Source organism: Hyperoodon ampullatus (assembly GCF_949752795.1).
Source record: "Hyperoodon ampullatus genome assembly, chromosome: 10".
Taxonomy (NCBI): Eukaryota; Metazoa; Chordata; class Mammalia; order Artiodactyla; family Ziphiidae; genus Hyperoodon; species Hyperoodon ampullatus.
Window position 1 is genome coordinate 5,262,607 of NC_136923.1, and position 25,825 is coordinate 5,288,431.

The 25,825-nt window shown below is 47.8% G+C and overlaps 1 protein-coding gene across 6 annotated transcripts in view; it reads right to left on the reverse strand.

Moving 5' to 3' along the window:
- IFT122 (intraflagellar transport 122) overlaps positions 1-25,825 on the reverse strand; it is a gene marked incomplete at its 5' end in the record, with an annotated part of 70,647 nt that overhangs the window by 32,182 nt on the left and 12,640 nt on the right. For 2 of the 6 annotated variants that reach the window (XM_079713430.1, XM_079713429.1), the window contains 11 exons: positions 3,733-3,930; positions 6,058-6,222; positions 7,642-7,779; positions 8,716-8,918; positions 10,118-10,256; positions 10,414-10,605; positions 16,937-17,012; positions 19,001-19,177; positions 20,210-20,356; positions 21,296-21,362; positions 23,504-23,580. In XM_079713430.1, the coding sequence (XP_079569556.1) occupies positions 3,733-3,930; positions 6,058-6,222; positions 7,642-7,779; positions 8,716-8,918; positions 10,118-10,256; positions 10,414-10,605; positions 16,937-17,012; positions 19,001-19,177; positions 20,210-20,356; positions 21,296-21,362; positions 23,504-23,580 (1,579 nt within the window). The remainder of the gene's footprint in view (positions 1-3,732; positions 3,931-6,057; positions 6,223-7,641; positions 7,780-8,715; positions 8,919-10,117; positions 10,257-10,413; positions 10,606-16,936; positions 17,013-19,000; positions 19,178-20,209; positions 20,357-21,295; positions 21,363-23,503; positions 23,581-25,825) is intronic. The other 4 variants (XM_079713432.1, XM_079713431.1, XM_079713434.1 and 1 more) reach the window with 2 other exon arrangements.

Genomic DNA, 25,825 nt, shown 5'->3' on the forward strand with positions numbered 1-25,825 from the left:
TTAGAGTTGAAGGAAACTTGTTTCTTTTTAAGCCATTCTCCCCTCTGACAGCAAGACTGCTTCCCAGTGCTCCCCTTTTCTGCCCTACCCCCCATCTCTCCTCCCTCCAAGGGGGCAGCAGGGCATGAAGCAGGGAGCAGTTGAGCTAGAGCCCCGGCCTGGCTCAGCCACATCCTAGCCGTGGGGTTTGGGGTAAACTCATTAGCTTCTGTTACGATGCCCTGCCCAGCCCACTGGCTGCCAGTGCTTTGAAAATAGGAAGGTGCCAGGCGAAAGCGAGCCTGCTCCCTCCCCACTGTGCTTTCTCGGCACAGAAACACGCCTGCTGCTCCTCTCTGTCTTTCCAGACCTTTCTGGGCTCAGATCAACTGCCACCACCTCATGGAAGCTTTCTCAAACTCCCCAAGAACAACGAACTTTCCTTTCTAAACTCCTTTGGTGAACAACCTCTGTTCCAATTTAGTTGTTCCGTAGGGTTTGCTATTTAAAGATCGATGATAATAATAATAATAGGAATTGGGCCAGACAAAACCTGAAGGATGGGTGCGTTTAGCTCCACCGCAAGGAAAAGTGAGGCCCAAAGAGTGAAAGGAGCGGCTCAAGGTCACAGCGGGTTGAGACGGCAGAGTCAGAACTCAAACCCAGCGCTCCTTCCCCTCGACTGCCCCAGGGTTGAGCCCCGTAAGGGTGGTTCGGGGACTCGGACAAGCACAGGAGAAGCCAGCACAGGACAAATGGTTAACACCCGGGCTTGCCTGGGAGGCACCATCTGAGAATGGGAGTTTAAAAAATATACTGATGGAACAAATGCCCTCTGAGCTCTACTTGATCTCATTGCTGCATTCCAAGCATGAAGTCACCGCCGCCCTGAGAAGCCCGACCAGGGTCCGCCGCCCTACTTGGCAGCCCTGACTAACCAATTCTTGCACAAGATGATGTAAATTTCGAAAGGAAACCAGAAATCCCCAGAGCGGGTCTGCTCTTTCTCCCTCCTCTCTGGGCCAAAGCCACAGGATGGCTGGAGGCAGAGGCGACAGATAAACAGCCTCTGTCTCGAGGCTGCCTTTCCGAACCCTTGGCAGTAGTGACCTGCTGCATCAGCAGGATGGCCTTCGTGCAGCCAAGGGCGCTCTGGCGGCTGAATCTGAAGGGCTTGGCTTCAGAGGAAACCCTGCGCTGCCCTGCCGGCTCCCCTTGGCGGCCAAAGCCAAGGAGCAGCAGGAAACTGCATTTATCTTTGAGGTCACGATGGCAGTCCTGGAGGAAGACTGTCACTCAGCATGGCCTGTCTGGCACGATGGAGGAGGACTGGGTTTCTGGTGGCCGTGGAGCCAGGGCTCGGGATGGGGAGCACCGCGAGGAAACCGGCCAGCAGGGGCGGTTCTCGCCCCTCCTCCTGCCCTGCGTCCACCCACCTCTCACCCTTCTTTCTCTGGCTTTCTTTCTTTCTCTCTCCTTTTCCTCAGATCTTAATTCTACCACCATTTTTTGAATAACTGCTCTGTGTCAGGCACTATTAATTCCCGAAGCAATAAGTAACAAGGGTATCATCAGCTTAGAGGGAGAAGCGGACGCCAGCCCCAGCCTTTACAAGAAGCCGAGGCAGGGAGCGCGAGTGAAGGTGAGGTGTCTGGAGGGGGCGCAGAGGGATGGAGCCCAGCTGAAGGGCAATCTGGAGACACGTCTACAAATCTTTCACACAGACATGACCTCTGACCCAGCAATTTCACTCCTAGGAATTTATACCAAGGAGCTATACTGGGATTGGTGCAAAGACTTAGCTAGAAAGATGCCCACTATCTACAATAGGGAAAACGCTGTAAATAGCAGGACCATCGAACAATAGGCGCTGGTTGAGTAAGTTGTGGATGTCATGTGACAGGACAAAAAGCAATCATTAAAAACAATGGGGGCAGCAGGAAGGGGGTGTGGTTATAACAGAAGGGCAACCTAACACCAGGGACCTCGTGGGCTGATGGTGGAGGTACCACTCACCTACACAGGTGATAAGTTTGTACCGTGGTTGCAAACTGGGAACACCTCGGCAAGTTGTACAAAGGATCTCTGTGTGATTTCTTACAATTACATGTGAATCTACAATCACCTCAGTATTTTTAAATGCTAGAGAAGCACATTTACTAATGTGGAGCCATGTTTCCAGTAGACTGCTGAGTGAAAAAGCCAGAATGCTAGTTGATGGCCAATAATTCATACAAAGTGATGGGTCTGCAGTATGTAAATGTCAGGTTAATTAGAAGATGGAGGTAAGGTGAGGTCATTAAAAGTCTCTCTTATTTATAATCCACATTCAGTAAAGTAAGTACAGTAAACCTGAGGTTTCATCTATAGGAGCAATACTTACAGACAAAAGTCACAAAACAGTATTTACAGTATGGTTCCACTTTTGTTTAAAAATGTTTATATAAAATCATATACTCATAATTGTGTATCACGCATCTATTATATGTACATATAGAAACGGTCTGGGTGCATATATTCTACAATCTTTAACAGTGATTCTTGGGCTTCCCTGGTGGCACGGTGGTTAAGAATCTGCCTGCCAATGCAGGGCACATGGGTTCGAGCCCTAGTCCGGGAAGATCCCACATGCTGCAGAGCAACTAAGCCCATGAGCCACAACTACTGAGCCTGCGAGCTACAACTACGGAGCCCGTGAGCCACAACTACGGAAGCCTGTACGCCTAGAGCCCGTGCTCCGCAACAAGAGAAGCCACCACACTGGGAAGCCCACGCACCGCGACGAAGAGTAACGAAGAGTAGACCCCGCTCGCCACAACTAGAGAAAGCCCATGCACAGCAACAAAGACCCAATATAGCCAAAAATAAATAAATAAAATAAATTTATTTTTAAAAAAAGAGTGATTCTTGGGAATTTCCTGGTAGTCCAGTGGTCAGGACTTAGTGCTTTCACTGCCAGGGGTCCGGGTTCAATCCCTGGTCGGGGAACTAAGATCCCACAAGCCTCAACGTACAGAGTGAGGATGGGAAATTGAGGGCTAGCCTCTCCTTGGCACTTGTCTCTATTTTAAGACAGCTCTACAGAGGGCGCGATTCCCTTGGGGAGAAGCCAGGAAGCTGGGGCCACCGGGGTTAGGCCAGCCCCGACTTGGGTCGTCAATCTCTGCCCTCCTGTCTGTTTCTGCCCTCCCCACCACTCTGTGGCTCTGGACTCCAGCTCCCCCCAACCCCCAACATCTGTTCTGGCCTCCTCCTGGTTTGAGGGACGTGTGCAGACAGTCCCACGCTCCCTTTCTGGCTCAACAGACCTCGGCTCCCACGCCCCGTCCCACCCATATTCTCTCTCACACGCACACACCACCCCCTCGCACGCCATGCGGACGCCCTGCTGGACTCCCAGCTGGACTCTCAGCTTTGCCAGCTTGTTCCACTCTGTCCCACGCACGGCTCTCAGTAAAACACGCTGTCTGCTGCCAGACAACCTTGCATACCCCTCCCCGCCCCTCCCAGGAAAGGAGGATCAGAAAGAAATGGAGGCTCAGTGAGGTTGAGCTGTTTGCCCAAAGACACGCAGGCTGCAAAGGGTGGAGATGGGGTTCAGGTTCAAGTCCAGAGTGCCTTCCATGCTGTCGCAGCTGCCACTCTAGTCTCTCTCCCCTCTCCCCTCCCCAGTCCCTCCCAGGCACCACGAGGAGCCTGGCTTTCCTGGTCTCGTCTGCCCTGCCCCGGCTAAGAGCTAGGCTCCCGGGTTACCTGTGGCACCTCCACGGCCGACATAGAAAAGGCGTGGAGGCAGAAGATCCTGGAGCCGTTGTAGCCGACCACGAAGCCCTGCAGCTTCTGCTGGTGCACGGGGAAGGTGCTGGCCTTGATGTTGAGGTAGCCGCCTCCAGAGAAGCAGAGCATGTCCTCACACTGGGTGTTCCAGGCCACACTGTTGGCGTTCGGCTCCTGAGGGACAGGGATGGTGAGGGTGACAGCCCCGGGCGTGGGCACCATTCCTACACTCAGACAAGGACTCCTTTTAAAGCCTGAATCACACTAAGTTGCCAACAGTGGGGTGTAGGGAATGGGGGGAGAAGGGGATCGGACAAAATGGACACAGAGGACAAAAGGACACAGAGGCAAGCTCCTCTTTGCACTGTGTGTGGAGGAATTTTTTAATAAGCAAGCATTATTTTTGAAAAAAATATTATTATCCCCAAGTATTAATCATTACATAGTAAGTGAGAAAATCAGCAAGGTGGGTTCTAGTTCTATTAAAGAATGAATATACAAAGCTAGTCATGGAAGAAGGTTTAAAGGGGTATATTCCAAAGAATTAACAGGGATTGTTTGAGGGTGGGTGGAATTGTGGGTAATTTTTATTTTCTACATTTTCTGTTTGTCTGAAATTTTCTTCTGCTCCATGAACATCTATTGTTTTTTATAATAAGAAAAAGAACAGTGAGTTATTTTTAAAATCAGAAAATAATATATTCTCTCTGCATGACAATTCACACATGTAAAAACTACAGTCTCCCTGGGAGGCACCCCTCCCCCTCACTTCCCCTCCAGAGTTTTCTGCTCAGCTCTGGGGCCCCAGGGACCAGCAGATGTTCATACCTTTCTGCCTAGAATCTGTTACAATGCCTGAATCGTGCATAATGAGCATGGATTACTTTTATAATGAGAAAAAAACAATATAGCTGTTTTTGCTTGCAGGGGGCTGGGGCAGCTGAGAGGAGAAAAAAAGATAGCTGGGAATGTTTGTGTCTCCTGGCAAGCCTTGAGAATTACCTTCCCTGGCTGCCTGCAGAACCCTCAGTGGGGACTGGGAAGGACACACACCCTTCCACTCCTTCAAGGCTCAGGCGCAGATTCACAACTTGGGGGCCTGCTAACCTACCTCCAGGGGGTGGGTGTTCAGTCTGGAGAGAAGAGACGTAACACCGAGGGCCCTACTCTGTGCCAGGCACTGAGCTAGGTTCTACGGTACCTTATTGAGCCCAGCAGCAATTCTGTGAGGGGGCAAGTACTAGTTGCATGTTAGAGGTAGGGAGAAATTGAGGCTCAGAGAGGTTCACTAACTTGCTTGAGATCACACAGTAAGTGATGAAGGCAGGACTGTCTGAAGGCACAGCCTGTGCTCTTTCTTTCCTCGAAACCACTCTGCCTCCCGGTGATGGGGGTGAGTTGCTATGGGGGAGTCGCCTTGGGCTAATGGTAGCCAGGTGTCCCCTTCCAAACGACCGAGGCCGCACCCCCCTGCCGTGATGATTCTGCTGCCAAGGACGAGGAGGAGCCCTGATACAGGGTCCTCAATCTGTCATGACACAGGGAAACCTGCAGTGGCTGAGGAAGCCAGTCAGGGGAGGGTTTAGCTCTGGGGGGAACCCGCCTCAGGCAAATGGCCCTGACCGCTTACGAAGCCCTAAAGAGGCAAAGAGCAGCGCCGAGTCCAGCAGAAAGCCAGCGGGCGCTGGGCACGGAGCCTGTGGGTACTCTCCTCCGGGGACACCCCTCCTCCAGCCACAGGACCAAGCAGTGTGTAAGCAACTACTGTCCCCCGCACACTCCACCTCCTGTTGGCTCTTACAGTATCCTTGGGAAACAGCAGAGGAAGGGCTGCCCCCATCCCTTCCCTTCTTTCAGATGACAAAACCGGTCCCGTTTCCTGACCACGTCTCAGGGCACTCGCAGACACAGGCAGGCCTCCAGCCGGTGAGCAGCAGACTTTTTCAAAAGAATCATCTTCACATTAACCCACCTACTGAGAGCCCACCTATGAGCCCCACTTAGACTGATTATTATTCATTTACTGCTCACAGTAACCTCATAAGAAAGGTGTAACTTGCCCACCTTACCTGTGAGGAAACCAAAGTCCATGAGGCTCGCCCAGCTCCCGCCGCTCGCGTGCAAGGCGCAGGCTGGGCCCGGCCTCTTGGACTCTGTGCTGCCGTGCGGTCCCCACACGCTACACCTCACTGCTCTCCCCGGAGGCCCGCCTGGGAGCCAGAGTGTGAGCCCTTCCTGCAGGGACTGGGAAGCAGGGGGGTCTCTAGGCAAGGACCTCATCCTAGACGCTCTCGGGGTCACCTGAAATAGCAGCTCCTTGGTGTGGATGTCATACACCAGGCACGTGTCGTTTTCATCCACCACGGCCAGCTTGTTGCGGGAGGCACTCATATCCAGGCAGCGCACGGCTGTGGCCTGCTTTAGCAGGATGATGGCAAAGAGACTGTCCACAAAGATCTTCAGGATCTGGCAAAATTTCAGAGGGAAACTGTGCGTCCCCAAGGCAACAACACCCTGGAGCACCGCCAGGCCGTTGGAACCCATGTGCTCTACAAGAACAACTCCCACTAACTTCACCAGAGGCTCTGTGCGGAGAAAAGGACCCATCAAAAGAAAGAGAACGGGGCTTTCTCCATAGGAGACCGGGAGTGTGGTCCGTCAGAGGTCACCAAGGTAATGACAGTCCCTAAGACACAACCAACTGACTTGAGTGTCTGCTTGACTGGGGACTATTAACAACATTACCCAAACTGCAGGGTTAGGAGACACCATCTAACGAGAGCTGAGTCACAAACTACCATGGGAAGAGGCACCTGTAAACACTAACAAGACATCTGGTGTAGCCACAGCAAGATGACGATGATGATGCTGGTGGTGGGGATGATGATAATTTTGATGATGGAGTTGATGATGTACATAGCTATCAGTTACTGACCATTTTTGACAGCCCTGTGAAACACGTGGTATTCTCTTCATTTGTAAAACCTGAGCCTCAGAGAGGTGAAGTGACTTGCCTAGGATCACACAGCTAGTGAGTAGCTACAGATGAACATGACCCCAGGTCCACCTGCCCACAAAGCCCATGCTCTCCAGCCTTGCACTGGAAGTGACAGCTGACAGAGAAAAGGAAGCTGGCTTTCCTTCCCTGTGGTGTTGCTACACTGTGGCCCCTGCCAATCTCAACTTCCATGACTTCCGTCCCCAGGAAAGGCCTGACAAGGCTCAGCCACAAGCCATCTGCTAGACAGCTTGACTCTCAGGCTAACGTAGTTATATTTTTCCTTTCAAATTTCCATGTAACCCACTTAGAACTTTTTTCTTCTGAGCAAAGAACACACACACACACACACACACACACACACACACACACACACACACACACACATACATATCTGCTTAACTTTTTATAACCTAGATTTTCCACATCTATTTGAGCAAAGGGTCCATTTGTCTTAAACATCTAGTAACAGCCTGAGGACTAGCACCCTCTGGGATACAAGCTAGAACACACGCCTTGATCCATTCATTGCTCTAACCGGGACCTGACCTAAGGAACAAGCTCTGCCTTCCTCTCTAGCAAGACACTGAAACTGAATCTCTAACAAGTCTCCCACCTTCTGGGTGACCTTAAATCCTCTAACCCACTCTACGGCAGCCCAGAGGCTGCAGGGCCGACTCTGTCAGAACTCGGCATGCTATGAGTTGGAGCATCTTTGGCCTGAAGCTGTCCTCATAAAATGGAACTCTGCGATGCCCTCCAATGTGCCTGGGGCGGGGGAGCCCTGTTCCGGCCCCGGGGAACCCACCTCAGGGTCACAACCAGTCTGGTCGTCAGCGTCTGCCTGCAGATAATCAGCCTGATGGGAGACGCGAGGGAGCACTCACCTGTCCGTTCTTCAGGCCGACTAACAGGCCCTCCCTTCCTGGGGGGCCGCCGATCACCTTGATGTAGCGAATGAGAGACTCCATCTGCCACTCCCGCTCCTTCACTCCGCTGAAGGACAGGCACTGCAGCCGCTTCTCCTAGAAAGCAAGTGCAGCTCTGCGTGATATTCAACAGAATAAGCATGCCCAGCCCTCCCAAGGAGGTCTGCCTGCACCTAAGGGGTGAAAAACACCTACATGCTCAGTACCTACTGAAGCCCATCTAGACCCCACGCCTGGCACCACTTCCCCTGCACACAAGTTTTCCCCACGAAGCCCACAGCTCAGCCTCAGTTCTTGAGCAGACCTCCAGGCGGCCACAGCCAGAGGCAGCATCCAAAAACACAGCTTTTTGCACATCTATCCTATAACCTGTGGTACCCCTAAACTGCCTGAAGTTCTAGATTTTTAGAGAGATTTTAATAGTATTTTACATCCAGTGATTCCTAAAGGATTTCTTCCATTTTATCACTTCCAACAGGCCTAGTTTCTTGAAACCAAATCCACCTCTAATTCCAAGAAAGATGCTGGGCTGGCCTTCTCTTAAAGTCTTTCCAAACCCTCCTGGCGTTGACCTAGACATTTCTAGGAAGCTCTAAGTTGAGAAATTTTTTTCTGTGAAAAAAGTTCTCAGAAGTAAAATTTCCTTTACGACTGTGAGTTGATATCATAAATTTTTTGTTGTTTAACTGAAAGTTATCACAAATTTTTAGGTGTATATGTTTACCAAAAAATATTGATCTTCTTTTTGTGGGATATCAATGTATGCTTTAAGTCATTAAAATATATATACAACCCCAGTTTAACAAAGTGCTTTGCAATACAAAAAAGTATTTTCCAGTTTATGGCCCATGACTTTCTGGTAGAGTGTGACTCATCTAGATGCCAATAAAATGAAAGCAATGAATAGCCACTGAGCTTGACGGAAAGGGACTTGCTTCCTAGTGACCAATTTTAAAGCTGTGAGTTGGGTACCCCACTCTTGGAGAAAGCATGAAGCGGATGCGGCCCACCCTCCCAGCCACCGCTGCCCACCTGGCAGAGGATGATGTGGTCGGCACACACCACCAGGAGGTTACATTCAAACTTCCTAACAATCTTCTCCTTCACCCGGTACCGCATGTCCAACAAGTCATCTGAATACAACTCGTAGATGAGGATTTTCTCGGGCAGTTGGATAGCTAATCGATTTTTGTAGATGGCAATTTTCTTGACAAGCTCTTTGCATTTAATCCGAACTGTCAAAGGGGAAAAAACAAACAAACAAAAACCCAGCTCTACCAAGAGGCTGTTAAGTAAGGTAGAAGGCAGAGAAATTAAAAGTCATCATTTATTTACTGCTATTGGCAATTAAAGGAGACACTCTCATCAAAATATCTTTACAGAGTGTCTAATATGTACAATCAGCTCTGCTAAACTGAGATCCAAAATTGTATACGTTTGTGGTCCAAAGCTTACAACTGGCTATGGAAAGTAAAATTCTTTGTGCTACCATCACTTGCTGAATATAAATCTAATTCCTCTGCATGGCACTAATGGCCCCTGATGATCGGGAGCCCGTCTGGGTAACGGCCCACACCTCTGGCCACTTCCCACCCACCACCCTTGACAACAGGGAATCAAAGGTAGCTTCTGGTACACACTAGGGTCTCACACTCTTGCTACAGACCAGGTGGAGAAAATGTCCTCAGGAAGGAAACCGGGGAGCTACCCAAGTAGCTACACCCTCACCATCATAGCTGGAATCTTCAACCAGAGGTGCTGCTCCCAGATGAGGACCAGAGGATGCCACCTGAATCTGCAGGACAACCCTCGACCTGGATCCCTACCCACAGGCCCTCAGCAGTGTGCAGTGGCCAGCACATCTGGATACGAATGCACTTGAAGTCAGTGCATTTAACCAGCATGGCCACTTGGGTGGACAGAGGAGGAGACTGACTACACTAGGCCTGGAACCCTGATCTTCTGACCAAGCCTGTGCAACCCGCTGCAGGCTTATCTCTGGGAGAAGGACCCGCCAGGAGGCGAGTGGAGACAGAGCTGACGGAGCAGCACCCCCAAAGGGACTGTGACCAGAGAGGATACAGGTCCACAGAGACCCATGCAGGTCAGCCCCAACCCCCAGCTCTAACTTGTGATACGTTATCCTCCTTAGCCAGGGAGCCCACGTTCCCCTCAGTATTATCTGCGAAATTTTCTGAGTCTGTGCTTTTTTCTTTTTTCTTTTGTTTTGGAGAGATGGGTTTATTGCTTTCAAAGACATCTACATCCTCTCCACACCCCACCACACAAAAAAAGCAAGAGCTGGTGGTCCAGCATGTTTCCAAAAGACCAAGGAGAAACATTTCCTACCATTTCATTTGCCCTGTCAGGAGCCCTCTCAACCTGCCCCTCTTCCCAGTGTCTGGAGGGCAGAGGGGCCATACCTGCCTTTTACCTTTCTGCTCGGTGATCAGGTGCTGCACGATGACATCAGTCATGCTATCCCTGTAGGCATATCGGTCCTTGTAGAGTCCGTGGACTGTGCTGAAAATAAGCTGGTAGAAGGAAATGGTGCCATCCTGGCAGCCTACCACCTGCAGAGAAAGAGAGTGTCAATTCCCAGCTCTCTGTGGAGAAAGAGTCGACCCTCCCGCTTGTCAGGAACGAGCGTCAGTGATCTGACTGCTAAACATGGCTGATGTTCGGTGACTACTCTGGCAATGGCCCATCAAGTGAACTCCCCCTTCTTACCACATAGTTGGAATCGGGTTTCACTTTACACGTCCACACCCAGGAGTTCTGCTCCCCAACAGTCCCGAGGCGCACTCCATCCTTGGTGAAAAGGGATACTTGCTTGTCTGACCCCCCCAGCAAAATGTACTCCCCTTTAGTAAAGTAGCTGAGGCAGCAGGGGTCAAAGTTCAGTGACCGATCCTTCCCAATCTGAGGAAAGAGAACACACCAAGGGAAATCTACTTCTGAATTCATAATAATCACAACACAATCAAGGGCTTTTCCCTCCAACTTTTAGAGGGAGCTGGGAAGATTGGGGAGAGCTGGCCAGCATTCTCCCGTGTGTGACTGATTCCATCATGAACGCAGGCCAGTCCTCTGGAGCACCCTACCTCTCCCCTCCACACAGCCAAATCCTCCAGTGTCTTCCCCAGTCCCACCCAGCAGCTCCAGGGGTGCGTCTTAGCTCCTCAGCCAATCTGCACCCGGGATGGTCTTTCTCCCATAGGCCTTCCTCCACACATGGCCTTTACAAGCGTTCAGGATTCCCCTCAGCTTCTTTTCTTTTTCCTTTTCTTTCCTTTTCCTTCCTCCCTCCCTCCCTTCTTTCCTTTCTTTTTTTTTTGTATTTCACAAGACTAAGTCCATTCAATTTCCTAAAAACTGTCCTTTATTCTGAAACTACACTCATCCTAACTTCTCTTTATAACAACCTTACTGAGGAATTTCACATACCATACAATTCACCCATTTAAAGTGTACAATTCATTGGCTTTTAATATATTTGGAGTTGTGCAACCATCATCACTAATTCTGGAACATTTCCAACACCCCAAAAAGAAACCCTGTACCTGTTAGCGGTCAACCCCATTCCCTCCTCTTTCCATCCCCAGGCAACCACTAGTCTACTTCCTGTCTATAGATTTGCCTATTTTGGACATTTCACATAAATGGAATCATAAAATACGTGACCTTTAGTGACTGGCTCACCCTTGTTGTAGTATGTATCAGTACTTCATTCCTTTCCATTGCTGGATAATATTCCATTGTATGGATATTCCCCATTTTATTTATCCATTCATCAGTTGATGGACATTTGGGTTCTCTCTATTTTTGGCTATTATGAATAATCCTGATACGAATATATGTGTACAAATTTTTGTGTAGACATATGTTTTCATCTTTCTTAGATACACATACCTAGGAGTAGAATTGCTGGGTCATACAGTAACTTCACGTTTAACCTTTTAGGAACTACCAGACTATTTTAAAGTGGCTGGCTGTACCATTTTATATTCATATCAGTAGTAAATAAGGGTTCCAATTTCTCCATCCTACTGGGTGTGAACTGGTGTCTCGTTGTGAATTTGACTTGCATTTCCCTGGTAGCTAATGATGTTGAACATCTTTTCATGTGCTTTCTGGCCACAAGAATATCTTGCTTGAAGAAACATCTATTCAGATCCTTTTCCCATTTTTTAACTAGGTTGTCTTATTATTGAGTTGTAGGAGTTTTTTACATATTCTAGATGCAAATCCCTTGCGATAATCAGATAAGCAATTTGTAAACCTTCTCTCCCACTCTGTGCACTGTTTTTTCACTTCTGATGGCGCCCCCTCTGCTTTCAGAATGAAGGTCAAGCTCCTGAGCTCTGTTCCCAAGATCCTTCTCTCAGCCAAAATGAATTTCTTCTAGTTTCCTGAGTGGCCCATGCTCTTTCAATCCTCCGTGATGACACAGGTGCCATTCTCCACACCACCCCAGCCCTGGCCAAGAGTGCCCTTTCCCTCTTCTTCTCTGCCAGGTGTCATCTCCTCCAGGAAGCATCCCCCAGTCTCCCTGCCCACCCAAGGCCTAATTAAGATCCATCTCCCTGTGCTGGCCTCTCCCACAGCACTTCTCTCACTGCTCTGTAGTTGCACATTTAACCTGATGTCTCCCCACTAAAGCCCACGTTCCTCACTGTCACCTGGGTCCTTTGCTGCCCCTGAGTGTGCCTTCTGTGACAAAAGACTATTTTTTATTATCATGATTAAACTAATAATCACTTTATTATAGAAATAACTCTAAAATCCTGGTTTCTCCTTAAGTTTTGTTCAACTTACAAATATTTGTTCAACTTACAAATATTTTCCTATTTATAAACCTAGTAAAAATAAGCAACCAGGGCGTCCCTGGTGGCGCAGTGGTTAGGAATCTGCCTGCCAATGCAGGGGACACGGATTCGAACCCTGCTCTGGGAGGATCCCACATGCCGTGGAGCAGCTAGGCCCGTGCACCACGACTGCCGAGCCTGAGCTCTGGAGCCTGTGAGCCACAACTGCTGTGCCCACGTGCCACAACTACTGAAGTCCGCATGCCTGGAGCCCGTGCTCTGCAACAGGGGAAGCCACCGCAATGAGAAGCCCAGGCACCACAAGGAAGAGTAGCCTCCACTCGCCGCAACTAGAGAAAAGCACGCGCCCAGCAACAAAGGCCCAACGCAGCCAAAAATATAAATAAATAAATAAATAAATAAATAAATAATAAAAATTAAAAAAATAAGCAACCAACTGAAAAGGAGTCTTTCATTAAACTTTACGGAATTCAATTTTGAACAGACCATAAAATCCCTTAGTCTCATTTACAACTTAGTTAATTCCCTTAAACTAATTTAAACTGCAATTATTAACTTAATATACTCAATTTTCCTTTTTAAGAATTTCAAATGCCTAATAACCAAAAGTTCCCCTCATACTTACATAATGATAGTAGCTCTAATGAGAAAACTAAAAAATCGTATGAGTCATGGCACAGAAGGCTTGCAGCTTCTGGTAATGCTCACTAGTTGCCACTGGACCAACTCTCCTACAGGTAACAAACAACTGTAAACTCTGGACCAACTATAAACTACAACCACCTGGAGGCACTGGAGAGCAACCAGAAGCAGAAAGAGACGTAAGACACAAATGCATCTGGAAGAAGGGAATGGCGTTAGGTGAGTTTCTCATTTTTTTAATGGCTTTTTGCCTGAGGGCAGGCACTGTCAGTGACCTGATGGATAAGCACAGAACTTGGAGCGACCACAGCGGCTTGCAATTGAGGTGGGAAATCCCAGAAAAGAGACAGATGCAGAGGCGGAGCCCCAATCCTGCACATACACTGCTGAATATCAGGAGCCCCTTGAACTACACACGCCACGTGTGGGGCAGATGCCAAGCAGCCTAGCAAAGGCTGAAGAGCTGAACAGAGACTCCAGCTGCTGCCCACATAGGAAAGGTACAATTTAAATGTTGAGTCCAGCAAAGTTAACTACCTGCTTAAGGGAAAAAAAAAAAAAAACTACACAATAATCTTAAGAGGAACATGACAGATGTTCCCTATGCTGTATCATTCACAATGTTCAGAATATAACCCAAAATTCCAAAAAGCAGAAAAGTGTGAACCATATTCAAGAGAAAAGACAACCAATAGAGACTGACCCCAAGATGATTCAGAATTTAGAATTAGCAGATGAGAATTTAAAAATAGCTATTTTAGGGAATTCCCTGGCGGTCCAGTGGTTAGGGCTCCGAGCTTCCACTGCAGGAGGAGGCACAGGTTCGATCCTTGGTCAGGGAACAAATATCCCGCATGCCATGTGGCACAGCCAAAAAAAAAGCCATTATAACTATGGTCAAGAATATAAAGGAAAATATACTTGTAATGAATAAACAAATACGAAAGAAGAGCTAAATAGAAATTCTAGAGCTGAAAAATACAATAACTGAAACAAAAATTCACTGGATGGGCTTAAGAGAAATATTACAGATGACAGAAGAGTCAGTGAAGTTGAAGACTGAGAAACAGAAATCCTCCAATCTCAAGATCAGAGGAGAAAAAAAAGATTTAAAAAATGAACAGGACCTCCGTGACCTGGAGAACAATATCAAAAGGTCTAACATGTATAACTGGAATCCCAGAAGGACAGGAGTGAATGGGGAAGAAAAGTTATTTGAAGAAATAATAACCAAAAAATTTTCTATATTTGGTGAAATAATAAAGACATAGATGTACAGAATCAAGAAGCTCAGTGACCTCCCCCACAATCCCAAGCCAGAAAATATAATAAATCTCTTTAACATTCCAATATTGCTTAGGTACTTAATAAAAATTTCTTTTATCTTTCCATTTAAAATTTGAAGAATAAGGGAGTTCGCTTCCACTGCCATGGGCCTGGGTTCAATCCCTCCTCGGGGAACTAAGATCCTGCAAGCTGTGCAGCATGGCCAAAAAAAAATTGGAAGAATAAAATTGATTACTAGATTATGTCTTTTTTTTTTTTTTTTTTTTTTGCGGTACGCGGGCCTCTCAGTGTTGTGGCCTCTCCCGTTGCAGAGCACAGGCTCTGGACGCGCAGGCTCAGCGGCCATGGCTCACGGGCCTAGCTGCTCCGCGGCATGTGGGATCTTCCCGGACCGGGGCACGAACCCGTGTCCCCTGCATCGGCAGGCGGACTCTCAACCACTGCGCCACCAGGGAAGCCCCTAGATTATGTCTTTTAAATGGTCATCGTAAGACAAATCTGATAGAGATTCTAATAGGGATTCTAGTACCAGTCTGCCTGGGTTCCAATCCAGGCTTGACCACTAACTAAACTGTGTGTCTTTGGGCAATTACTGAACCTCTCTGTGCCTCAATTTTCTTAGATGTAAAGCGGTGATAATAGTATCTACCTCATAGAGTTGTTATAAAGATGAAAAGAATTAACCTTATAAAGAGTTTATACAATGCCTGAAACTCAATAAATGTTAGCTATTGTCATTATTAAGCCATATCCCCTTAAACAGTACAAACACTTAAAATGCCAAAAGTACACATTATACCTAAGCCTAACACAAAAGTATAGATTTGATCTACTTCATCACCGTATATTTAATTCTAAATCTTCCCAGACTTAGAAGACACTTACCCACTGAGGAAACAATTTTACTGTCCCAAGCAAGTTATCTCAGCAGAGTGAGGTTGCTTATCATTCAAAACTCAGGGTCACAACATGAGCTCTGGAGCTGCATACATGCAAGATATCTCCCATGGCCTGGCCCCCACGTTGAGCTCTTCTTTGTGGTCACTATAGCAATGAGACCCCATTCCTTCCCTGTGTAGTGTGGATTTTTGTTCCCATGAACTTCCAATACCCACATCCGATGTCCACTACACAGAAGATATGCAATAAATATTTGTTGAATGATGATGTACGCACATTAAGTGGAGGAAAAGATAGAGCCAGGGCTAGATGCAAGATGATAAAAATGAGGGTTTGGGGAAATCAGCCATGGGAAACTGAGAAAACACTCCTTATTTTTTCTTTACTTAATTATAAAAGAAATGACCAACAGTAAGATGAGGTAGAAGAAATGGCCCCAAAGGTAGGCCACACATACCTGATACCTTTCCCTCCTAGCATGACATTTTTTGAGGAGTAAGGATGTTGTTAAACAAAAGCTCCATTGAACAGGCTGTAATTCTCACCTGCTTGTATGCGGTTCAAGCCACCCCCACTACCTTCGCTCTAATCCTCAGTGTCTTCTGCCTACTAACAGATTTTCCTACTACCAGGCTCTATCTTAATCCATCCTGCACAGAAACAAGGAAATCTTCTGAAATGGGACTCTGACCAGGTCACTCCCTACCTGGATCTATGGCTCCTGAATACTTACAGTAGATGATGTTCAAACTCCTTATTCTCACTAGTCAGGTCCTTTACAATCATGTCCCCATCTTCCTTTCTAGCTCTATCTTTGTCCACAAGTCTGGGGATCCAGTCACCCTGAACAATCATTGTCGCCGGAACTGTCACATATTTTCATTCCTCCCTGCCTTTGCAGATGCTACTTCCTCTGCCCGAAACACCATTCCCACTGCCCTCCGCCTAGCGAACTCCTGCTTGTCCTGCTCAGAGCTCACCTCTACAAACTCTCCGGTCTCCACCAAGCAGTGCTGCCATCTTTTTTTGTGTCCCTATAGCTGTCTATCTGTGCAATTCTCTCTCATGCCACGGATCACACTGCACGAGGACTGCTGGCTATCCCCACCAGCCTGTGAGCTCTCGCAGAGCAGAGGCACTGACTTACACAGCACTATGTCAGCAGCTCCTAATAGGTGAAGGGCTGGCCTAGCGGCTGCTCATAACTGTTCACAAGGTGAATAAATCAAATACAGAAAGGTAGGGTCATGACTAGAACCAAGACTTTACAGACCAAGCTGCGTTTCAATCCCAGGTGCCATCATTTACTAGCAGTGCGAGACCTTGGACATAATATTTATTTCACTGCTCTAAGTATTATCTACTCGTTTCTGAAAAGTTGATCAAAGTACCTACTTCAAAAGGATTTGTAAGAATTAAATGAGATGAAGTATGCATAGCACTGAGCACCGAAGCTGGTATCACAGTAAATGCTCAATAAACAGGAGCTAACAAAAATAATGTACATTATTAATACAATCTCCAAACATGAAAATACACTAAAACAGGCATGACTGAAACTGTTTCTCCCATCGGGCTTGTACAGAGCTACATACCTGTTTTCCACTCAGCTGGTAGAAGGAAAGTTTCTGTCCCCAATCAGCTACAGCCAGGATGTCATTATGTTCCTCTCTAATCAACAGAAGACAAAAAAGGTTACGTGGGGCCATGGCCTGCTCAGGAGTGTAGCCCTCATCAGCATCTACATCTCAGTGTAGCCTGAGAGTTTAACAAACAACAGGAAAAAGAAAGCCCTGGCCAGGCTGTCAGGTTGCCAAATGTTGGACAAGAGTACAGAGGCCAAAAGTTGTAATGTGGGCCTACCCATCAATCAGTGCAATGAGAAGGGACCAGGTGAGATTCAGCCCTCCTGGGATCTGTTATTTCACTGAATGCCCTACCACTCAGGTGCTCGTGGTGCCAAGACACTGCCACAATGAAGAGGTGAAACCTCTCACTTCAGTTTCCTAGGAGCAAAGCTAAGAAACAGCAAGGTTGCAGATCCAAGAGTGCTTCTCTCTTACACACTATAAAACATGGGCAGATGGTGGAGAGATATGTCTTCTGCACTGGGAAGGCATGGATCATCTGATTTTTTTAATGGACAGAGGGGAACTTGGCTTGCCTCTCCTCAAGAGGGAAACTAACACCTAAAACTAGGTTCTCTCACAGTTGGGGTTTTTGCACAGATGAAAAGGTTCACTGGATCTAATTAAAAAAAAAAAAAAAGACCAACAACTGTCTTTGAAACTGAGTGCCTATCAGGATCAGTGTCTGGGAACTGGGGCTGTAGGACCAGCACAGGAGAAACCTCAGCTAAGGCTGGGGATCAGGCTACTCAGGAATCTATTTCAAGAGACAGACATTCCCAGCCCTTGAGTTCTGGTCTTAACCCACCTAATGTTGCCTCCTCTTTGTTTACTAATTCCAGCTTTTTGAGCCCAGGGCCTTGTGGTCATCTGGCAGCACCATGAGATACGCAGGCAAAGCATGGTGCAGCCCTATCTGCAAAACCCAGCCAGGAGTGGCAAAACAGCACTAATTCGTAACTAAGGGAAAAAAGACAAAGATGGAGAGGGATGGAGCGGACCCACAGGTGAACTTTCTGTGAATGGCACTGAAATCCAAACATATCCAGAGGCCCAGGCTACAGTGAGCCCTCTTGGGGAGACCACATACAGCTCTGGGCCAGGTTCAGCCCCACAAGCTGGATGGGTGGTTTTCAACCTTCTTTTCCCCTTTTTTCCTCCTGGCAGTGGGACTCCTTACCAAAACAAACACTTGTGCTCACACTTAAAGGGTCTGCTCTGGCTGAAGCACAGATAGGGGCCTGAAACCCACCCTTTCCTCCCTTCCTTGTCCCCCACCTCCCACCTTCTTTTTCCAAGGAAACCCAGGCACCACAGAACACAGTTTGAAAAGTCCTAAGCTCGATCACTTTTGCCCAATCAGAATATCCTGGCTCCCGCACTCCAGCCTGCAGTGTTTTCCCTACAGGTAACCTCGACTGAGAGAAGGAAGGACGGCTGGACAGCGAGGATTTGGCATGAGGACTGTGGGTAAGATGGGGGTCTCCTCTCTGATACGTGTCCTGGCAAATACAAGGTGAGGTGCGGCATGGAAACAGGCTGAGAAAGTGTCCAGTAAGAGAGGAAGTGTTCACTGAACTCCTGGGCGGCCATGCCAAGGGCACATGAGGCAGGCACTAAAAATCATGTTTCTCAAAGGACCTCTAACGTTACCGGAAAGAGTTCACTCTATGATGTTAAGTGGAAAAAAAGGAAGTAGGGTATGATTTGGTTCATTATATGAATACACTAAAAGCCTGAGGGGAGATACACTAAAATGCTCACAGTGGTTTCCTCAGGGGATGGGGTTTTATAGAAAAGTCAAACTTTCTCCCTTAGACTTTTCAGTATTTCCTAAAGTCTCTCAAAGAAGAATTTTATAACTCACAAGTTTTGAGGGAGTATCCCCCTTGCTGGAGGAGCTTTCACCAGCAACACCCCCGCCCCCGGTCCCTTTTAGAAAGGAGCTTCGGAGCAGCACCTGCCCCAGCAGGTCTACGCTGGGGGCTAGACCCTTCCAAGGAGGGTTCTCGCTCCTCGGGACACACTCACAAGCTGTCGTCCCTGGGACGGTCATCCTCTTCCTCTGGCTCTTCCTCCTCTACCTCACTACCCTGACTACTGTACACTGCTGACTTCAGAGTGGAAGGGAGTTCCCGAAAATATCTGTTGACAATGACTTCCTCGGCATCCTCGTTCTCTCTGTTCATCCAAAAACTCTCCCATCGGCTGCAGACAGTAAGTGGCTGTTCACAATCACATTGCCTAGAACTACACTAAAGCTGTAATTTCAAAACCTGTCAAGGAGCCCCTGAAACCCGCCCGGAAAAGGACAGCAACCAGGTACACTGGGTGTCCTGCTTCTCATGAATTAAAAATGGTACCCTGAAGCCACAAAGTCATCTGTGGCCACAAAAATCAAACAGCAGGAACTCTGGGGTAGGCTAATGGCCTCTGAAGGCATTAGACATACATGGTACAGCCCTGGGCTGGACAAAATTATTCAGGAAGAAGCATAATAATCTGATGTAAGAAAAGCAATGAAATTAAACTACCTTCTAAATCAAGTAGGCACCACCTGTAAAATGACATTGGGCTGGTAAACATTAAGTTCTTTACCTTCAGAGGACTCTGTGGGGGATATTGGTGGTTTAATAATATTACAGAATTATACAAAGAGGATGTAAAGCTATTAGTCCACCGTCAAAGTCACATGAGCACAGTAAGGAAGACGTGTGTAAGGTTAGAGAAGGTAGATGCCAACTGTTTGTGGAACTATAGGCTTTGGGGACATTTATACTTAATTTTGACGTTTTTTTGACAAGGGCAGCAAAATAGGCTCATGAAAAAGTAAAAAAGGCTCATGAAAAAGCACATCTTCTGCTCAGACTTGGAGGGAAGAACTGAAAGGCGGAAAAGACCAAAATAAAGCCACAGCAGAGAGGTGAGCTATTGATTCCTAAGGAAATGGCTCTCCTGTGTCACGTGCGTACATAATCTCTCTCCCTCTCTCTCTCACGCACACACACACTGAGCTGGTCTAGATAGCTCATCTGCTCAGCTCAATTTCTGGGATTCATTCCAAAACTCAAGATGGGCTCTTTAAAAATTCCATTCACATGGAATAGGTTCCAAAACAGATCAGTCAAATGGGGTGAGAAGCCTCTGAATCACGGAGCCCTCAGGAGGAAAGAACTCAGCCCTCTGAGGAAGGCCTTCTCCACAGTTTCTGGCCTAGGAGGAGGACAACTGTGTGGTCACCTTGAAGGGTTCCAGCAGATGGACCACAGGGGGGAGAGGGAGCCCCCTGGCCGCTCAATCTTCACCTTCTCCTCCCCGTTTCTGTTCCGTATGCTGATGATCCCGTTGAACATCCCCAGAGCCAGGTACTGACCGTCATTTGTCCAGCTGTTCAAACAACCAACAAAGGGCATGGGGAGGGGAAAGGAACACACAGAAAGTCAAAGCTGTGCAGATGATACCTTGGTTGAAACAATCTGATGAGGCAGCAATGGCTGGACTCATCCTGACCCTGATGTAAAAATCAGAGGGCCAAACTGAGAGTCCCATCTCTTCCCGGAGTGGAGGGTGAGATGTGAAGGTGGGAGCACCTTCTTGGTGCCCACAGTCTCTGTCTGCACTGCCACAACGGCCCTCAGCTTTGCCTGCACTGCGGGGTCAGCCTCCATTCCCTGCTCGCCATTTTAACCTCCTCCCACTTCCAGTGCACCTGAAGAACAGAATCTGCGTCTTGGTTGTTGCTAGCCTCTAGAACAGGTGCCTAACAAATGCTGAATGGAAAAAAGGCTACACTCAGAAGCTGCGCAGCAAGACCCACCACCATCTGAGAGCGTCTACCGTGTGCAGGCACTGCGCTGCTTGCTTTAAACTCATTAGTTCGTGTGCATTTCACAACAGCCCCATCAAGTCAGCATCTTAATCCCCATTTGTCACATAAGGAACCTCCAGAGGTCAAAGAGCCTGTCAGCCACTGAATGTGGATTCGAATCCAGATCTAATATCAAAGCCCGAGCTTTCTCCAGCGCATGTGCTGCCTGGACCAGGACAGCCTCAGGTCCCCAGAGCCTCCCCTGAGCACGGTTTGAGGCTGGGGAGGCCTGCTGCTAGACAACTGCACAAAAGCAACCTGCAGTTCTCTTTTGCTTGCCGATCAAAAGCACAGGTTCTTCCCATCAAGGAGACCACGAGAGAAGAGAAGAGGAAACATGGGGCCCAAACCAACTAGGTAGCGCAAGACCTTCTCTACTATGTGAACTAACCAGACTTTGAGGGTCTGTTTGAAGAGCGGGGAACAAAAAACTGCCTTCAGAGCTGCCCTTAACTTACCTGCAGCAGGTGATCTTGCTGCTAGATTTGTGCTTAGAGACAGACTTCTGTTCAGGAGACCATAAGCCTTCAACACAAAATAACATAAAAGAAGAGAGGTTGGTTGGAACATTACTCAGCAACAAAAAGGAACAAACTATTGATACATACTACAATTTAGATGGATCTCCAGGGTTTTATGCCGAGTTTAAAAAGCCAGTCTCAAAAGGTCATATGCTATATGATTCCATCTTATATAAAGATGGGGAACAGATGAATGGTTACCAGGTACAAGAGGTTAGTGATAACAGGAGATGGGGGAGATGAGGGTAAAGGAGTATCTTTGTGGTGATGGTAATCTACACAGGGGATGAAATGACAGAACTATATACACACATTGTGCCAGGCCCCATCTCTTGATTTTTGATACCGTACAACAGTTACATAAGATGTATCCACTGGGGAAACAGGAAGAAGGGTACATAAGACCTCTCAACTATCTTTGCAACTTACTGTGAATCTATAATTATTTCAAAAGAACAAAGAGAGGAAGATATATTGGTGAATTGATAGCCAACTTTTCAGGAGTTTAAGTCAAAGAAATGACGTTTCACTGTTCATAATTATTACACTGCAACCAGAGTACAACTTAGCATTCAAAGTAATGAATGACGCTTTCTGAGAATCCAGTCTCTCCTGACCCTATCTGGGCTGTGCCATGTCCCTGGCACACTGGTCACCTTCGGCTTGATCCCTCCTGCCGGTGACTCAGTGGCCCACAACAGGTGTAGGTCTAGGCAACATAAGCAAATTCTACTCTTTGCCTGAGCCATAAAGCACGGCCAAGGAGGTAACCCTAGGGCAGAAACGCATTTACACAGCAAGGTGCAACATCAAACAATGTGCTTACCCTCTCCCCTTCCCAGAATGCCTCCCCTGGCATTTCAGCCTATGCACACCTTACCTGTGGTCCACCAAGGCCCCCTCAGAGCCTCCAGCTGGAGGAAACCACACCCTCCAGGCCCCGTGAGGCAGCACTGACCAGAGCAGACTCTAGATGCAATCACACGGCCTAGGTCCAAGCCCTGGGTCCATCCCTTACCCGCTGGGTGACTTCAAGCGAGTCACTGGACTGCTCTAAGCCCAAGTTCTGTGCCTCAGTGGAGTGGGGATGAGAATAATACCTGACCTTGGGGTCGTCACAGAGCTCACACAGGAATTTGTTTCAACTCTCAGCACAGTGCCTAGCGTATCACAAACATTCAACAAATATTATTCCTTAATAGTATATTTTTACAAATTCTTCCTCCCTACCTGTCCCCGACCACAAGCTCTTTGAGGGCAGGAATTCTATTTTGTCTTTTTCACCCCAAAAGTAAGCACCCAGACCAATGCCACACATGGAGAAAATGCTAAATTTTTAATGAATGACAGTCCCTTCCCCTTTTATTTATACAACGTGCTTTCAATTACAGCCTCTCTTTGGAACCTCAGAACTCTATCAGTAGATGGACTGGGGGATGCATTCATCTTAGGTCAAGAGGGAAACAAAGGGATTAGATCTCTCACTCCTTGACTTCAACAATGGCTGTTCTGTTGTAACCACTATCTCTTAGCAAGGAAGACGGAACTTCTGAGCTGTAAGCCAGAATCGACCTTGAAAAGAGAACATGCAAGCCTCTGCTCGTGTTCCTGCCTCTTCGCTGACGTCTCACTGCTTCTCCTCTGCGCCAGGACCACACCAGTGCCGTGTGTGGGGTGGGTGAACTCCTCGGGGCATTCAGCCCCTCAGGGAGGACAGCCACAGCCACTGAACAACTAATGGGGACACGCTGCACAAGAAGCACAGCGAAGCTTTCCTCACGTACACGGACACTGGGGGACCCGGAGGTGGGGACAACTGAACTGTCCCTGCCAGGGTGAGGCGGGGAAGGCTTCCCAGAGGTGGCAACACCAACGTAACGCCTGTGCTCTCCCACCCCTCTGACCATCTCCCTCCCAGGGCCCTTCTTGCTGTCTCGCAGACTTCTTACCAGACTCAGGGCCATCACTCACTCTCTTGGATTCTACACAACTTAAAGAACAAGTGCCAGCCTCCCTTCAGCCATTAAAGCGGGGGAGAACGGCATTAACTCTCTCAGGACAAAACCACCACATTCCGGATAGATTTCAGCACTTTCTGCCAATTTTCAGTTATTCCCAGACAAGACACTGGGGATCAGAACCTACCAAAGTCACTGGAGGAACAGGACGCCAGCTGGTGGGTAACAGGGTTGTAGGAGACACACTGGATAGAATCATTGTGCCTGGGAAGTAAACAAGTTTAGATGATTATGCAGCAAACCACAAATGCTTCAGTGGCTACAGCTCAAGATTTTAATGATGGGTCCACAGCCTCTCTGACTCTGCACCGTGAACTCTGATGCAAGTGACCAATTAAAAGCACAGGGATGAGTTCTCCCCTCCTGAGCTACCCCCCACCATTTTCCTCTCTCAAACATTACCCACCCACCAGACTGGCCTAGCTTAAATGCCACCTCCTCCAAGACTAGCGTGCTGCACACCTCTGGTGTGCCAGCTGGTAAGAGAATGATGTAAAACACCTCGCCTAGTGCCAGGTGCATGACAAGTGCCATATTAAGGGTCATAACACTTATTGCTTTGTGGAGGCCTGGAAATACATTCATTAATACAGGATGGAGGTACAATGAAAATACTAGACCAATATCTGGAAACATCTGAGATTACAATGAAAGCTGAGTGAGTCATGTACCACAAGGGGCATCTCAGCCTGAGTTGTTTTTTGCTTCTTGTTTTTAATTAATTAATTAATTAATTTTTATTTTTGGCTGCATTGGGTCTTCCTTGCTGCACGTGGACTTTCTCTAGTTGCAGTGAGCGGGGGCTACTCTTTGTTGCGGTGCACGGGCTTCTCATCACAGTGGCTTCTCTTGTTGTGGAGCACAGGCTCTAGGCGTACAGGCTTCAGTAGTTGTGGCACGTGGGCTCAGCAGTTGTGGCTCATGGGCTCTGGAGTGCAGGCTCAGTAGTTGTGGCACACGGGCTTAGTTGCTCTGCGGCATGTGGGATCTTCCCGGACCAGGGCTCGAACCCATGTCCCCTGAATAGGCAGGTAGATTCTTAACCACTGTGCCACCAGGGAAGTCCCTCAACCTGAGTTTTATTCCTCCACTTCTGGGTAATACTTTACTTACAACCTCATTCATTCATTCATTTATTCATTCATTCAAATGTTGATTTGTTGATTTACACATCGGTGTTCACAGCAGCATTGTTCTGAATAGCCAAGAGGTGGAAGTAATCCAAATGTCCGTCAACAACAGATGAATGGATAAACAAAATATGCTCTGTATGTACACCAGAATATTATTCAGCATTAAAACATAAGGGAATTCTGACACAGGAACCTTGAGGACATTATGCTCAGTGAAATAAACCAGTTACAAAAGGACAAACACCACAGGATTCTACTTATATAAGGTACCCAGAGTAGTCAAATTCATAGAGACAGAAAGTAGAATGGTGGTGCCTAGGGCTGGGGGAGGGGGAATGGAAGTGGTTGCTTAATGGGGATGGAGCTTCCGTTTTGCAAGATGAAAAATAGCCCTGGAGACGGGCTGCACAACAACATGGATGTACTTAGCACTACCTAACTCTACACTTAAAAATGCTTAGGATGATATGTTATGTGTATTTTACCACAATTAAAAAGAAAAACGGGCTTCCCTGGTGGTACAGTGGTTGAGAATCTGCCTGCCAATGCAGGGGACACGGGTTCGAGCCCTGGTCTGGGAAGATCCCACATGCCGCGGAGCAACTAGGCCCGTGAGCCACAATTACTGAGCCTGTGCGTCTGGAGCCTGTGCTCTGCAACAAGAGAGGCCGCAATAGTGGGAGGCCCGCGCACTGCAATGAAGAGTGGCCCCCACTTGCCGCAAGTAGAGAAAGCCCTCGTACAGAAACGAAGACGCAACACAGCCAAAATTAATTAATTAATTTAAAAAAAAGAAAAACGATCATATGTTGAGTACCTACCACAGGCCAGGCATTGCACTAGGCACCAGTGACACAGCATGAGCAAAACAGACGCAGTGTCTGTCCTCATGGAGCTTACAGGCTGATGGGAGATGTCAATCAGCCACCAGAATAAGTGTAAAACTACAGCTGTGAGGGACTTCCCTGGCTGTCCAGTGGTTAAGACTCCATGCTCTCACTGCTCAGGGTACAGGTTCAGTCCTTGGTCGGGGAACTAAGATCCCACATGCCGCACATTACGGCCAAAAGAAAAAAAAAAACTACAGCTGCGAGAAGCGCCATGAAGGAGACCCAATCAAGGCTCCAGGGGCAGGAAAGGCTTCACAGGAGAAGCAACATCTGAGATGTGCAGAGTGAGTAGGGGTTAACCAGGCGGAGGGACAGGAAGAACAGGAGGAGAGCCTCTGCACTGAGAGGGGCCTGGAGCACACTGACCCCAAGTCTCAGGGTGTCAACGGTGGCTGGATGTGAGGCTCTTGAAAAAGGACAGGTCGG